The sequence below is a fragment of the Vollenhovia emeryi genome, unplaced genomic scaffold (assembly GCF_000949405.1).
Source record: "Vollenhovia emeryi isolate VEMERY1.0 unplaced genomic scaffold, V.emery_V1.0 DF939467.1, whole genome shotgun sequence".
Classification (NCBI taxonomy): domain Eukaryota; kingdom Metazoa; phylum Arthropoda; class Insecta; order Hymenoptera; family Formicidae; genus Vollenhovia; species Vollenhovia emeryi.
In genome coordinates this window covers 32,174-47,157 of record NW_011966899.1, presented here as the reverse complement: position 1 = coordinate 47,157, position 14,984 = coordinate 32,174, and the positions used below count along the sequence as shown (strand labels likewise).

Below are 14,984 nucleotides of genomic sequence, written 5' to 3'. Positions count from 1 at the left end.
GAGTTTCCGAATGCAGCCCTAGTAGGAGAAGTTTGTTGGAAAATCATACATATATATATGATTTTATATACAGTACTATATACAATATATGGGAAAAATACGAGGATGAGAGGGAGGAAGCACCTGTTTTCGGACATGCTGATTGGCTGTAGGATAGAGACGTTCACGTGTCTTTAGAAATTCCCTATTTTGTAAACCAATCGCTTGGAAAACTTGTCATACGATAAATTAAATACCCTAGGAGCCTTTAATGCCACGTGCTTACAGCTCACCAGTCTTACCACAGCATGTGCTGCATGTGCATTCCATTCCATCAGCTCCACGTTTGCTCGTTTACCGTTCGTGGTTGATATGTGTGAATAAATATAGATTTCTCTGAACAATCTCTTATATTATTTACCATATAAACGCCAGGATGCAGGTCTCCGCTCCGAATAATATAAAGATTTACAATCTTAGCGCTGGAAAATCTCTCCCTGAGGTAAAAACTTGTTTACACACGTCGATCGTTTAGGTTAAGTGTAACATTTTAATGTGCGTTGTCTGATTTTTTCCAGTGGCTGTCGGAACGAAAAAGAAGAAGTTTATCGAAGAAGAATGTCGGTAAGCATTACATCGACGTATGAGAAGTAATGACAAATATTCCGTTCGCGGGTCCGCGTTTAGATTTTGATGAGTTTAAGTTCATTGCTTTTTTTTTACGAGAACCAAGATTTAAAAATCGTTGATACCGGCATTGCGAAAAGTGAGTTACCATTTAAACAGTGAGGCTTTCCAAGTCACAAACTTCGTCGTCGAAGCAATACCGAGGTATAAAAAGTATATAAGTGACTAATAACAATTTATGCATCTCCGTTTGTAAAATAAACAAAATGCCAAATAGCGATTAATTAACTAATTAATTTGTCTTGACTTGAGGTTATTTTAATAATTACTTCTTTTGTAATATTGAGAGACAATTTTGCATATTTTCCTTGCAAAAAAGTTGGAGGAGTATATTTTTTAATTTAAATAGAGATCCGAGAATAAATTATGGCTCTTGCTTTCTCACATCTTTGTTCTTTTTGCAAAAAAGAAAAAATAGAGGAAATCCCCTATTATGAGGCAGGCTCCTAATATGGGATAGCGGAGATTCTGCTAAATTAATTAATTAGCGTCAGCTGTTGATGCCACCATGAATTTATTGCCCTTGGAGTAAATTCTGTTTAGTGAAAAATTGATTGTTTGCTCTGTCAGTGCTCAAGCTAAGTTCACGTATAGCCAACACTGACATAATATTTTTGGACTGTAATGACTATCCTCTCAACACCACCATAATACATGTGATTCTATGTACACGACTACCACAGTTATGATCGCTTGAAAAGGACCAAAACCCATGGTCGAAACGTCGCGACACTAAACCATTAAAATTGCCAGATATGGTCAACCAAATTTGATGTTGTTAATTTTTGCTGGCGACCCTGAAGAATTTCTGATCAGTTTGATTGTTTGATCGTGTAATTGTTACGAAAAAGATTTGTGATTGAATTTGGACGTGGAAAACCTATTATCTCACATTAGAACCCTAGCTCCTAATAGAGGACTTTTCTCTGTATTTCTTATCAAAATCTAAAAGAGATCTGCGAACAATATCATGGCTCTTCCTTACCCCAAATATATTCAAGACTAGAATATAATAAATTCTAATTGTTATTAATTTCTACTAATATCATTATTAATATTTAATGCTGTTATTTGTCGCTAGACATACGACGACGTATCGAGCTTATACAAGACTTCGACATGCCTGGCTTAAGCTCATCTATTAGAGTTTCTAAAGACGAGCAGTACATACTTGCGACAGGGATCTATAAGCCGCGCGTCAAGTGTTTCGACGTACATAATTTGGCGTTGAAATTCGAGAGGTGTTTCGATTCCGAAGTAGTGACTTTTGAAGTAATATCAGACGACTATAGCAAGGTAAGTATGATTGTTAGATAAAGGTCTACAAACAGTTTGTACGAGGTACAGAAACCTTGTCTATTGTATCGCGAGGTTTCGTCTGTTGATGATTATTAAAATAATGTCTGTTTTTACGAATCGATTTGGAAGTAATTTTATTAATCTCGTGCTCTTTCAGATAATATTTCTGCAATGCGATCGCAACGTCGAGTTTCATGCCGCTTACGGGAAGTATTACAAGCTCAGAGTTCCGAACTTTGGAAGAGATCTGAAGTATCATTATCCGTCGTGCGACATTTTTGTCGTGGGCGATAGGTCAGTTTTAAAAGTTCCGTATAATTGTACAGCTTTGATTGTCGTTTAAACAAAGAACCCCGCACTAATCATATAGGAAGTTGGATCTCGGTTATATTGGCTAGTTTTCACATATGTTGTAGCTTATGACCTGCTGAACAAAAAATGTAATGGGCTCAAACTTAAATAATGGCTAGTTACTGGGCTACAGCCAGTCAAACATAGGGTCTTGTTTGGAAATACTTTGAAGCATATTAGGAAAAAATGTTTCAGATAAAAGTTGTTTGGTTCGAAATAAGACTATATTTCATTATATAGTGTCTTTGAGAAACTCTTGACGTAAAAATGTGCAATGAAAAATGGGGGCGTCCATTTAAAAAATTGAAATTGACCTTCGTGCGACCTTCAAATGATTATCCAAGGTCAAATTAATGGCATCATCTTATGTCTCCCTTCGAACCAAACAACTTTTGTCTGAAACATTTTTTCCTAATGTACTTCAAAGTATTGAGCCCATTACACTTCTTGTTCAGCAGGTCATAAGCTACAACATATGTGAAAACTAGCCAATTTAACCGAGATCCAATTTCCTATATGATTAGTGCGGGGTTCTTTATGTTGTGTGTATCTGAGGCCTGATCTGCAATATGCCTTTTGCGTTTAGCAACATTCTATTTTGTAGTCGATAGATACGTTTAAAAAATTTATGCAAGTTGATAAATTGTACATTATACATCGTGCAATCGTATGCTGTCAACAAAGTTTTGAAGCGTTTTGATTTACTTCTACAAAACAGAACGTTTCTAGACGCAAAGAGCACATTGTAGATTAGACGTGATTGTAAAAGGAATCAAAATTATTACGTCTGTTTTGCAGTAATAAGATATACAGAATAAATCTTGAACGCGGTCAGTTCTTGCAACCGTTGGAAACGGAAGCGCCATCGATAAATAAATGCGAGGTGAATCCGGTGCATCATTTGCTCACGGTCGGCACTCAGGAGGGCAGGATTGAAGCTTGGGATCCGAGAACGAGGAATAGAGTGGGTGTACTCGATTGTGCTCTGCACTGCGTCGCTCAAGACAAGTAAGACGAGAATGGAGCTTACACTTCTTACCGAAATAAATTTCCTGGATTAACACGATTGACTTCTCTTCGTCAGTTTGAAGACAGTTCCTGCGATCACCGCCTTGAAATTTCAAGGAGGGTTGAATTTAGGAGTCGGCACGTCCACGGGACATGTATTGTTGTACGACATAAGATCCAACAAACCGTTTTTAACCAAGGACCATATGTACGGATTACCGATCAAGTGCATAGACTTCCATCAAAAGATGGATCTCGTTTACTCTATGGACAGCGCTATTGTAAAAATATGGGAGAGGGATAGCGTGAGTAGAATTCATTATTTCTGGACGTTGAGCTCTGCCAAGATATAATCTGTAGAATAATACATTTTTTTTTATAAACTACAAGTCCCGTGAAGATTGAATGATTGTTTTTCTTCCTTTAGGGTAAAGTTTACACGTCCATAGAGGCACAGCACAACTTCAGCGATTTGTCTGTCATACCGAACAGCGGTATGCTGCTGATGGCTAACGAGACTCAGAAAATGCAAATATATTACGTTCCCAGTCTCGGGCCTGCCCCTTCTTGGTGCAGTTTCCTCGACAATCTTACGGAGGAATTGGAAGAGCTGAATTACGATATCGTCTACGACGATTACAAATTTGTGACCGACAAGGAATTGGACGAATTAGGTCTTTCCCATCTGAAGGGTACTAATCTACTCAGGGCCTATATGCACGGCTATTTCATGGACATGCGATTGTACAGGAAAGCAAGAGACGTGATGAAGCCGTTTGAATTTGAAGAATACAAGAGAAGGAGAATTCGCGACAAAATTAAAGAGCAGACCGTCAGCAGAGTACAGGTATCTAAAGTTTGATTGTACTTTTAGTTAATGTATCAAGCTCTGTTTTTTTTATTTGTACGCGTATGATACCTTGAAGAGCAGCACTTTATTAATTTACGTAATGTACTTTGTTTCAATGGAAACAGGTGCAAAAGTTGCCGAGTGTGAATCAAGAGCTGGCATTGAAACTAATGGAGAATGCAAATATTAAGAACAAGAAGAAACAAGCGTCTTCGAATCTGCTAAACGACGAGCGGTTCAAAGCTCTCTTCACCAATGCTGATTTCCAAATCGATAAAGACTCTGAAGAGTATGCTTTATTGAATCCTGTTGTTTCTCAACTTGGTAAAAGTAAAGCTAAAAAATTAAAACAGCAGTTGGCGCAAGAAGAAGTAGCTAAAGATAAACCTGATGAGGCTGAGCCGAAAGGTAAAATGAAAGGATTTAAAGTAATGCTTTTTGTGGAAGTCTCATATATATATATATATGTATTTTTTATTTTTTAAAGGCAATAGTTCAGATGAAAGCTTCATTCACGATAGCTCTGACGACGATAGCTCAGACGATGAGAAACCATGGGCTAAAGAAGTTCGAAAGAATTATCGGTTAATGAAGAGAAAGGAAAGAGAGAATGAACAGAAGAACGAGGACGACGATGATGATTTGATTACGAGAAATGACTCGAGGATGAACGAGACGAAACGTAATGTGATATTCGAGGAAGGTGGACCGGAGAAGAAGAAACGGAACAAGTAAATACTGATTCATCAAGCATCACTCGTTTCGGAGGGTTTTCAAATTACTAAAATTATGTCTTTTACAGGGCAACATTCGGTGAGAGACTGGACACTGAAGAGTCACATAACGTTAAAGTATCTGGTTCGCGCGGCAGTAGAGAAATGACTTTTGTTATTGGAAAGGTATATCCACCGAGACGTTTAATTTGATTACAGATTGAAATGTTTTTACTTTATTGTCTTCCATTTTCTTTTTTTTATAGAAGAAACATAGAGAAATGAAACACCGTAGAACGGAATACAACGTGTTACGACCCGCAGGAAACTTTTTAAGGAAAAAACGTTAATTTACACGTTTACGAATTTTAATGTGTAAAAATGTTAATTTATTAATACTTTTGTATTATAAAACTGTAAATATAAGATTTTTTTATTCACTTTTATTTATTGTCGCTCCACTCTACAATGCGCGCCGCGTTCTTGCACAGACGTAACGATCTGCTTCAGCTGCGATGCACGTGGATATCTTTGAGCAAAGGTGAAATGTCATCTCGGAGAGCTGATATGATTTATATGTTCATGTGTTAGGGTGAGCCACATGCCAAACTATTGATATAAATATTTTCTTCCCAAGTCCGAAAGCAGTATGCTCCTTGGCCAAGGAGTTCCAAATGGCGTCGGTGAGTTGTATTATTTTAATTTAATAAATAAATTTCTCTACAAACACAGATAGAATAAATCGTATAGTTTTATTGCTACAACCTTGCACATTAGATATATACATAAATTGAAGCGTAGCTTTCCGTTTTTCCCAGTGTATCAGCTCGTTAGCCTCAAAGTTGAATATCGTTGTAAATTCTTGTTTGGATACAGACAAGTATCGAGCAATGAAACTTGTGTACGTCGTCTCTAAGATATTTTTGATATAATTTCCAAATTATTTATCTAGAATGACACGGTATGGAAAAAATTGATTTCTCTGATTCTAATTTACATCTCATAAAGTACGTTATTACGTTGACGAAGGTAATTCTCCCGTGATATTTTTATAGCGTTTATATTTTAATGTACGTTTATTAATTTCAATATCTTGGAAGTTGTTCACGTATACACACCTTAGCGACTTCTCTAAGATACTTGTTAAAATTAATAAGATAAAATATGTATAAACGATCACTTTGTGTATATAATTTATACAATGGCAATACGAAATTAATTAATATAAAATAACTCGCAGATGGACTGTAATAATAAATCCAAAAATAATAAAGATCCGTCTCAACAAATTCACGAGGAACATGTGGAGGTACCATCTATATTAACGAGTCTAACAACAACTTTTCAAAGCACCGATGTAAGTTCGTACATTGCAGTTGGAATTATAGTTTTCAATAAACAACGGACAATTCGATATATTATTGTCTAGCTTTCGCTGTACATATGTGGCGTGGAGTTTTATGCACGCACAAGTTAAAACCGATTTATTTGTTGCACAGCAAGTAGGGGAAATTACAGAAGATTATGAAAACTTCATTAGCACGTCAGCTGTACTTCATTATTGTAAACATAAAATACTGAGGCCTTATCTGAGGCTGCTGGGAGTGATGGGACTGAGACCAACTAGCAGCGACGATTCCGAACATTTTCTACGATGTTCCATTTTAGCAAATTTTCACACTGTGCAAGTTACTGTATTTATGTGTATCGGATATATTTTACAATATATGGCTTGCTTCAGGTAATTCATTATTATATTATTTTGACATAAATATCATATATCATAAGAATAATAAAGTCCAAGAAATTTTACGTGATACACATATTATTTAATATTAACAATAATATGTGCGTGTGTGTATTTTATATATTTATATATTTATATTACACAATTGGTGACTTAAAACTTTTATCTCACTTTAATTATGTTATAAAGCTCATAAAAACCATATCTTGTGTCAATTTTGACCAAAAAAATGCGAAAGCAAAGCAATTTCAAATTTTAACATAAGAATGGCGATAACTCGAGAACAACGCATTTTCGGACCTACGTTTATACTAACTTTCTTTCTTGCTTTTGGGTCTCCATTCATTTCCTGAGCAATTGACCTCGACTTACGGGACACTATGTGTATAATAAATTATATGTATAGCAAAAATTATAAAATATATATGTATCCCTTTTATAACTCAATACATTACTATCTTGTATTTAATTTACGAGTGCTCTAGTAAGACAGGCGTATTTGTCGTTTTCAGGAGAGATCGGGGATTCTGTTACAAAGTATTATTCCTGGAGCAAAATGCGCTGGGCGAGGAACGGCAAGAACCGTCCTGCTACGGAAACGTGATATTCAGCTACTTAATCCCGAGCGTGTTACATTTGGTAGCCTACTTGTACACGATCTATCTGTTTCGCGTCAAGGAAAACGAGCAGCTGCAGAATCTGATGGAGAGAGCGTTTCTGCTCTCCTCAAATCCGATAAATCGCGGCAATCAGAAGCGCCTCGTGCACATACTGTGGCTGTTCATAGCGTTGAGCATCGTGTGGATGATTATGGCACTGATTACAGTGAACATCCAAATGGCGGAGAGAAATATTGTATTTCAATGGATGGAAAGCAGGTATAGCTACGCGTCATTAATCCATGCATGAGAGAATGGCAATTATTACCTCGACGAGGACAAAGGTAAATTGAACTGTTCGTATTTCACCCGCAGTCCGTACCAGGTGAAGATAACATTGAAGGTGTTTCTAATCGTTTGCACCTTGTGGCATGACATGGTTCAGGGAACCATTATAACAAGCTACTGTCTCCAAGGGCAGCTATTGATGTCGCACCTTTACTTTCTACGCGGCAAATTACTCCAACATGTTCTGTTGCCCATCGACTGGATGAGGGTCTGTGAGCTATGTAACAACCTTTTACTCTACATGTGTCTGAAAAAGAAATGAACGAATATTGAAATCTCTTATTCTTTGTACATTTATAATTGCGGGAGTCGGACTGTCTTTGTGCGTGCAAAAGATTTCTAATTGGCGGACCTGACGTTCTAATTATTGTGATTTCCAGTAGTATTCCTGTTTTACGTTCAGCGAACTGTGTTCTCTTAGAGTCGTCGACTGGAGCCTCGACAGCGATGATATTATTTGAATAATTTGTACTTTTATAGAATGTACTAAGGACATTCTAACACACCGGATGGATGCCTATAATATTTTCTACTTGCGATATCCTCCAAATATTCTCGGAATCAATTATACACCTGCTGTTGGTGAAAGAATTTTAGTAAAGACCGGTTTCAAAATACCAATTGAGGAATCTTCTGCACGGTAAATTAAATTGGGAACCGTTAGAAACGAGCACAAGGAAAAATGCGACAATCACCTTACCGTATCAGGCTCGGCCTCTCGAAGCAAATGTCGTAGTTTACGTACACAGTCGTTTATTATTCGATCCGAGTTCAAATCGTTTATTCTATTGATAAATTTCTCTTTGCGGGACTCGCAGGACATCGATGAGTTCAAGAAGCTGCTGAAGTACTTCAACGACGAATTAGGACCGGCCGTCTGCATCTACACTATAGTCAATTTGTCCTGGGCGACTGCGGGTATCGTGTGGTTGTTTCAATACTATGTCACCGGCAAGGATGACAACCCTGTTACGTATGTTAACGTAATGAACGTTGTATTATGGATTTTGATCTCGATGGCTCCGTTTATACAGGTACTTCACCGATCGTGCTTGTTACATATATCATTCCATGATCCTGCTGAAAATATTTTACTGAAAATGTAATGACATTTTGCTGAGATGTATTTAAATATCTCTCAATGATCCCGTTTCATTAACACTCCATCGATATTTTAGTAAAACGTTAAAACAATAGTGATATCAGTAAATTTGCAAGATCACTGTTAATGTAGTATTAATTATATCCTTTGTAACCGAGCAATAAATATATGTAGGTATTTACTTTGATAATCGAAGAAATCTACTCGCTATCATGGATATTGTCGAGTTTGTTATGTTCTACCTGTTTTATTAAATTAATCGCGTCAATACTTTTATAAAAATTTAGTGAAAAAATCATTGAAAAAATTGTTTAGCAGAAAGTAACGTTTTCCTTAGTTAAATTTAATACATTTTAATTTTCCTTATAATCACAGCATTACATTGAATTTCGTAGAAATATCATGATTTATTTTAAGATAGTGCATTCGATAATTTTTCAATCATTTTTATTTCACTTTCGTCTTTTCGGCAAAGTATTTTCTCCCCCCCCCCCCCCCCATCTCGGGGAATTTACTCATTAACATTTTAACGTATCTTCTTTTCAGGCTGCTCGTTTAACGAACGCCTGCTCCATGATTCGAGCAGTGGGACACGAAATTCGTATACGGCCGTTCGTGTATCAAACCACCCCGGGCGAGGATCTCGATAGCATACTGTTGTACACGTCTTCGTTAAAGATGTGCGCCAGGCTGTTCAGGATACCTATCAAGGGTAGATATTTATGCCTCTTGCTAACTATCGGTAGTATTTCTATTCTCACTTTAGGGCAGTGCCGGTTTTCCTCGTAATCGTAGCACTTTAGTCGAGGCTGTGCCGCGTCGATAATTTTCTTTTTCTTACGTATACGATCGTACAGCGTGTACATATGATCTATAGCTACATTAAGTTATTTAAGCTCGACAGCTTTCTTTTTACGTTTATGGTGTAGACAATGTATAGATAATTGTAGCGTATAAAAAAATGCGCGACACGTCAAAAGGTTCAAGCAAGAACTCCATTAATAAATACTCTTACGCAGCTACGTGCGTTTCTATTTATATCTCTATAATGACGTTTCATATGTAACGTTTTTAATCAAAAACGACAGTCGAGAATGATAGATGAATGATATTGAAAAAGGTATTTTATTCGCTCCTTATATTATTATCCAATACATTGCACTCTCCAGCGATGGCAATAATATTTGCAACGTCCTGCAACTGTAATTCGTATTGTTAACTTACTTGCAAACTATGTAAACCTACAAGTGTTCAATAAATATTCTTACGGAAATTCTATGTTCATTGCGTTTAGAAGCTGCAGGTGTAAATAAAAATCACTGTTAATGCAGTACTGTTATAATTACATCCTTTGCAATAGAGAAATAAATATGTATAAGGTATTTACTTTAATGATCGAAGAAGCCTACTCACTATTATCGATATTGTCGAGTAATTTGTTACGATCTGCCTGTTTTGTCAAATTGACTCGGATTTGGACTAAATCCGTTACGAAACGACTTCGGTGACGTACAAGTTTGAAAGTTTTGTAAATTCATTGAATAAAAATGGTTAGCGCTTTATCAAATTAATATATTTTACATATAGTCTTATATAATTATACCATATACATGAGTTTCAGAAAACTTCGCAAAAATTCTTGGCGACGTCTCAGGATATTAAATCTCGATACTTAAAACTCGAGATACGGGAAACGATCATAGAAATTGTAAATGAGATAACGATTGATTTCAGCATACAGATTATCAAGATTATTGGACGAGACAACGATATCAAAGACATATTAATAACAGGGAGGCTCTTGTAAATAAATAATTATGAATAGAGGTCTTCTTTTGTCAGATAATTTTGCGTCCTTATTAATAAACCGTAGTCCGTGATATCAATAAATTCGAAAGATATCGGGAAATATGTGTACTTAATAAATATTATTGTTTTAATAAGAGAGTTCGTTATTCTAATATACATCAATAATTTTAGCATTTACAGGAATTACTTAATTTTGACTAAATAGCGCATGATATTGACACTTTATGGTACTACCTTTAGAGTATTAAACGTTGTAGTAGCACCTGCATAGTGTTTCACCTCACCAGTGAGTCTACTTGATGATATATTCGTGTTACTTTTTAATGTTCCTTGCATCGATAATATACATACCTAAATTTTGCAAAACGTGCCTTTACAATGAGATTTACGATGGACGAAATAAGGGGTAACACGGTAAGTTAAAAATATCAACAGAATTTGCTTCGAAAATTGTAAATTCCAAGCTCACAGTTGCGCTTACTCAACGTTAACTCAATGATGTGGAATGTGAATGTTATACATAGCTCTTGATCAATTTATTTAGATAACATTTAGATAACAACGTAAAAGGTATGTGAGAACGTTCAGTTTGCAACGACACAAACGAAAAGTTTACCGTTTACAATCGTTGGAAGTCAATCGCAATTGTCGTCTTACTCAATTTGGACAATTTTTCAACTCACTTATCTACGAATTTGATCTCCCAAATTATTTTTATAAATTGCACAAGTAAATGTTTATATCAAAATAGTTTTATTTCTAATCACAAGTTTCTGCGGCGAACCCTGGATTAATTGCAAGTGGTGATGAGTAAGAAAACAGATTAAATGAAATTTTTCAGCCAGATCTACATAGGAAGAAACGGTGAATCTTATTAAGATAAGCTACTTACAATACATCGCTATCATTTAATAATAAAAAAAATAGTATGAATGGTGGTAATTGAAATATTGCGAGATTATGATATTTATAAACAGAAATTTCGTTAATTACAGAATCTTACGGTAAAAAGAAACAAATTGTTCTTAGTTCAATGGACTATTCTTATGATGTTTCAGCTGCCTGTAACTTCTGTCGATGACGATCCCTCGCCTCGTTGAATTTTTAACCACTCAACAAATTCGTCGAGCATTACTGGCCCTAAAAAAAGAAAACCGTACGATACAATGCTACGTCTGCAAACTAATCCGCTACATTTCTCTACATTAGAATACAATATTAACGTTCGCTCCTGTGAACTTACACGCTCCATCCAAATCATAATTAGATAAGTCATGATTGATTGTACGTGAAAATTCTAATATGTTGCACCATTGATCTTTATTGATCACTTTGTACTTTGATTGATCTAGGAACTGAGCAAACTGCGTAAATAGTGGCCAATGTTTTCCCAAAAGCAGTTGTAACATTACCCTTGCCGTTTCCATGTCCATGCTACGCTGATCTTTGTCCTGCAAAAAGTTTCAGTGAAATTATCACAAGTAGACAAAAGCGTTTCACGTCCCGTTACACTCTTGTACGTGTATATTTGAATGCTGTTAACACAGATAACGTTGTACATACTCTGGCAAAATCGTAAGCATATCTGTAGATTCCCTTAAACGTGTACGGGTCGTTCAGTTGATTCCTTAGGTATTCGAGCTTCTGTTGTATTTTACTAATCGAGTCGCACTGCAACTCCGAAAAGCCCTTGAGCCATTCGTTCAGTGCGAAGAAGCCCATTTGGCGTGCGTTCATCCTGTACGCGAGAACAAGCATCACCACGTTCTCAGGTTCTACGCCGATATCCTCGCAAAACTTTTCCATTCCTTCGGGTCCGAGGGTGTCTGCGTCATCTGGCGAGGTGTATTCTCTGAACCAGGTGATGCAACGCTTCTGGGAGAACGTCGACGCGTTGGACACATCTTCAGATTTTGTGTATCGTCTGGCACTGCAATATCATTCGTATATTAAAGAAACAATTAAAACCTACTTTTCTTATTTAACTCAATAGTGGATCGATAACATGCACGTGACAACTACGCAAGTATTGTATCAAAAGATTACGGGATACGGTCGGAGTTTTGAGGGGGTTTCGTAACGTAACAATAAGACAGTTACGTATAATTCAACAAGTATCAATATGTATTTATATACTGTTATTATAAAATTTCAAACCTAGAGGTATGTCTTAACCGTTTTGAAGGATGCCTAGGTAAACTCTCTTCATGTGCCCCAGATACTGACATATCAATGGGAGTATGATTGTGGTTTGTGCTGGAGGGTCCTCTTCGCTTGCTACGTGGCATCCCTCTGTTCACTAGAATCAAAGTTCTTACTCAGACCATGTTTCTTTCTCAAATTAAGAAAGTAGCTTCGCTGTTTCCATCGTTTCATAGCAATAGTGTTTTATAATAAATACAACAAGATTGTCTTTGCGTGCATACATGTATTTCAAAATATCGCTCATTTGTTATGACATAACCGAGGGGTAAACCGCTGATCAGAATCATGAAATTCGTCACTAATACCTAGCATTACTTTATCTTATTCTTTTATCTTTTTAAATTTTTTATAACGCCCCAGCAAAGCTAAAGGACGCTTACTAATGCCAAAACAAAAAACCGCCTAGTAATGCTGCAAATCTGTACACCACAATGCCCTCAGCGGTTTATCCCTTAGACACAACTAAAAATGTAATAACTTCAAATTTTTTATTGACCGTATCTGGCTATTTTAATGTTCCAAACTCGCTACGTTTCGACCATGGGTTTTGGTCCTTTTCAAGCGAGAAAAACTATACAAAGTAACAAGTGCTTAGATTAATACATAAATTAATACATAAATGTCGAAGTCGTGTATGTTGCGTCAATAGATAATGAAAATTTTTTTTAATAATATATAATTTTAATAATATAAAAATAAAAATGTAATTATTTTTTAATTGTATTCCACACTGCAAAGAGCTAATGTGTAGTACATAGATACTTTTATTCGTCTACAATCAGTTGTATTACAGGAAAATTGCATTGAAAAATATTATAAAATTGTAATAATACAAAATATTCAAACTCGTTTTCTTTGTTTATCGAGTTATGTCATTGCTGTAGCAAATGAGCAATATATTATATATATATATAGTGTATAATAAATAAATATAATAGCTGTTTACAACGTGCCAGCAAATTTAACCAAAACTGATTAATTGGCAATCATAACTGCAGTTAGTTTATGTTTCACCAATAACGTCTGCTCGATTTCTGTCGGCCAATTTGCGCCTGATCTTTGATTTCTGCCATCAATGTGCCATTGTGAATCCTTTTTCTCCAGCGTGAACTTGTGAAAAGTAAAAAATTTCATTGATAAATATTAAACTCGTTTTAAACTCGTTAATGAAATTTTCTCAGTTTTCGCAAGTTCGCGCGAGAGATTCACGATTGAGCCCCTGGAGGTATTTCTGCCAACAGTATTGTACATGGCAGACCGTTAACTTTATTTCTATCGACTATTCTGGTTAACAGTCAATTCCTATTGGCTATTCAGTAAAGTTAACGGTCAGTTAAAAGTTAACTAGACGCTGTAGCTCCCAGCCAATAGGCTTGTTTTCTATTGCTGCGCTAGCGAACTAGTGCGATAAATTAGAGTAAGACAGGTATATTTTTCTCATTCTAGCTTACTACACTAGCCCACCAGTGCAGCAACAGAAAACAAGTCTGGATTTTCAGATCTTATAGGAAATTTAATTCTGAACAAAAACATTCGTGGAAACCATTTGTGTAACGTACAAATTCAATGACTTACGTGTACAAATTGAAAGCGGCTTGCTATTTCGGTTAGATTAAAGAGCAGTATGGCATCACTGAAGCTAAGTTTTTAGGTCTAATAAAAAATAATAGTGAGAAACACACAAATTACATGTACTGTGTGTGTGTGCGTGTGCGTGTGTGTGTATGTGTGTGTGTGGTGCTCACTATTATTTCTTATTAGACTTAAAAACTTAGTTTCAGTAATGCCATATTGTTCTTTTATTTAGCCGGAATAGCGAGCTGCTTTCAATCTGCACACATAAACCACTTAATTCGTATATTACACAAGTGTTTCCGCGAACCATTAGTTTCTAGGTTATAAAGGTGCAAAAGTGCAGAATCACTCCAGCATCCCCTCAAGAACAGACAAACAAAAATTTCTAAGGCCATGTTTTTCATATATTTTTGCAATGTCTAGGAATCTTTTTAAGGGGTTAGTTACATCTATCAGACGTCTCTTAAAATAGACCTTTTTTTCGGGGATTTTTTTTCCATGAAGCAATAAAACAATCAAAATGCTGTATAAAGGATTCATTATACATATGAGGTGTACAAAAAAATTTTTTGTTTAATATTTTTTTCCAAAATGGCCGCAGTACAAACGGTTGAAGTACAGTGTCTTTTTCTGGAAGAGGTCTGCGGCAAGATGAATAACTTTTGCAATTTTTATCCGATCGACTTGAAATTTAAACTGTAGCTTCTTACAA

At 35.9% G+C, this 14,984-nt stretch overlaps 3 protein-coding genes across 5 annotated transcripts in view; 2 read left to right on the top strand and 1 right to left on the bottom strand.

Annotated features, from left to right (window-relative positions):
- Positions 1–246: 246 nt before the first annotated feature.
- LOC105557503 (nucleolar protein 10) lies at positions 247–5,305 on the top strand. The gene is made up of 11 exons (XM_012004755.1): positions 247–481; positions 558–603; positions 1,748–1,962; positions 2,123–2,259; positions 3,115–3,324; positions 3,401–3,629; positions 3,752–4,171; positions 4,300–4,582; positions 4,662–4,905; positions 4,977–5,073; positions 5,154–5,305. The coding sequence occupies exons 1-11, from the start codon at positions 416–418 to the stop codon at positions 5,235–5,237; spliced, it is 2,031 nt and encodes a 676-aa protein (XP_011860145.1). The 5' UTR covers positions 247–415; the 3' UTR covers positions 5,238–5,305.
- A 7-nt stretch (positions 5,306–5,312) lies between these two features.
- On the top strand, positions 5,313–11,126 carry LOC105557504. 2 transcript variants are annotated; one of them, XM_012004756.1, is made up of 8 exons: positions 5,313–5,428; positions 5,525–5,570; positions 6,128–6,244; positions 6,387–6,628; positions 7,147–7,512; positions 7,609–7,789; positions 8,400–8,615; positions 9,230–11,126. In XM_012004756.1, the coding sequence occupies exons 1-8, from the start codon at positions 5,403–5,405 to the stop codon at positions 9,470–9,472; spliced, it is 1,437 nt and encodes a 478-aa protein (XP_011860146.1). In that variant the 5' UTR covers positions 5,313–5,402; the 3' UTR covers positions 9,473–11,126. The 2 variants fall into 2 exon arrangements, with proteins under 2 accessions (XP_011860146.1, XP_011860147.1); XM_012004757.1 differs by lacking the exon at positions 5,313–5,428 and adding an exon at positions 5,840–5,916 and having other exon boundaries at positions 5,492–5,570.
- Positions 10,597–14,984, bottom strand: part of LOC105557505 (DCN1-like protein 5) — a 10,255-nt gene continuing 5,867 nt past the window's right edge. For both annotated transcript variants that reach the window (XM_012004758.1, XM_012004759.1), the window contains exons 2-5: positions 12,650–12,791; positions 12,056–12,422; positions 11,736–11,943; positions 10,597–11,632 (exon numbers count right to left, since the gene is read on the bottom strand). In XM_012004758.1, coding sequence (XP_011860148.1) covers positions 11,547–11,632; positions 11,736–11,943; positions 12,056–12,422; positions 12,650–12,791 — 803 coding nt within the window. In that variant the 3' untranslated portion in view covers positions 10,597–11,546. The remainder of the gene's footprint in view (positions 11,633–11,735; positions 11,944–12,055; positions 12,423–12,649; positions 12,792–14,984) is intronic.

Coding starts and splice junctions, on each gene's coding strand:
- LOC105557503 (XM_012004755.1), top strand. CDS start 416: ATGCAGGTCTCCGCTCCGAATAATATAAAGATTTACAATCTTAGCGCT. Junction 604..1,747: donor TTTATCGAAGAAGAATGTCG/GTAAGCATTACA, acceptor ATTTGTCGCTAG/ACATACGACGACGTATCGAG. Junction 5,074..5,153: donor TGACTTTTGTTATTGGAAAG/GTATATCCACCG, acceptor TTTTTTTTATAG/AAGAAACATAGAGAAATGAA.
- LOC105557504 (XM_012004756.1), top strand. CDS start 5,403: ATGCACGTGGATATCTTTGAGCAAAG. Junction 6,629..7,146: donor CAATATATGGCTTGCTTCAG/GTAATTCATTAT, acceptor TGTCGTTTTCAG/GAGAGATCGGGGATTCTGTT. Junction 8,616..9,229: donor CGATGGCTCCGTTTATACAG/GTACTTCACCGA, acceptor TCTTCTTTTCAG/GCTGCTCGTTTAACGAACGC.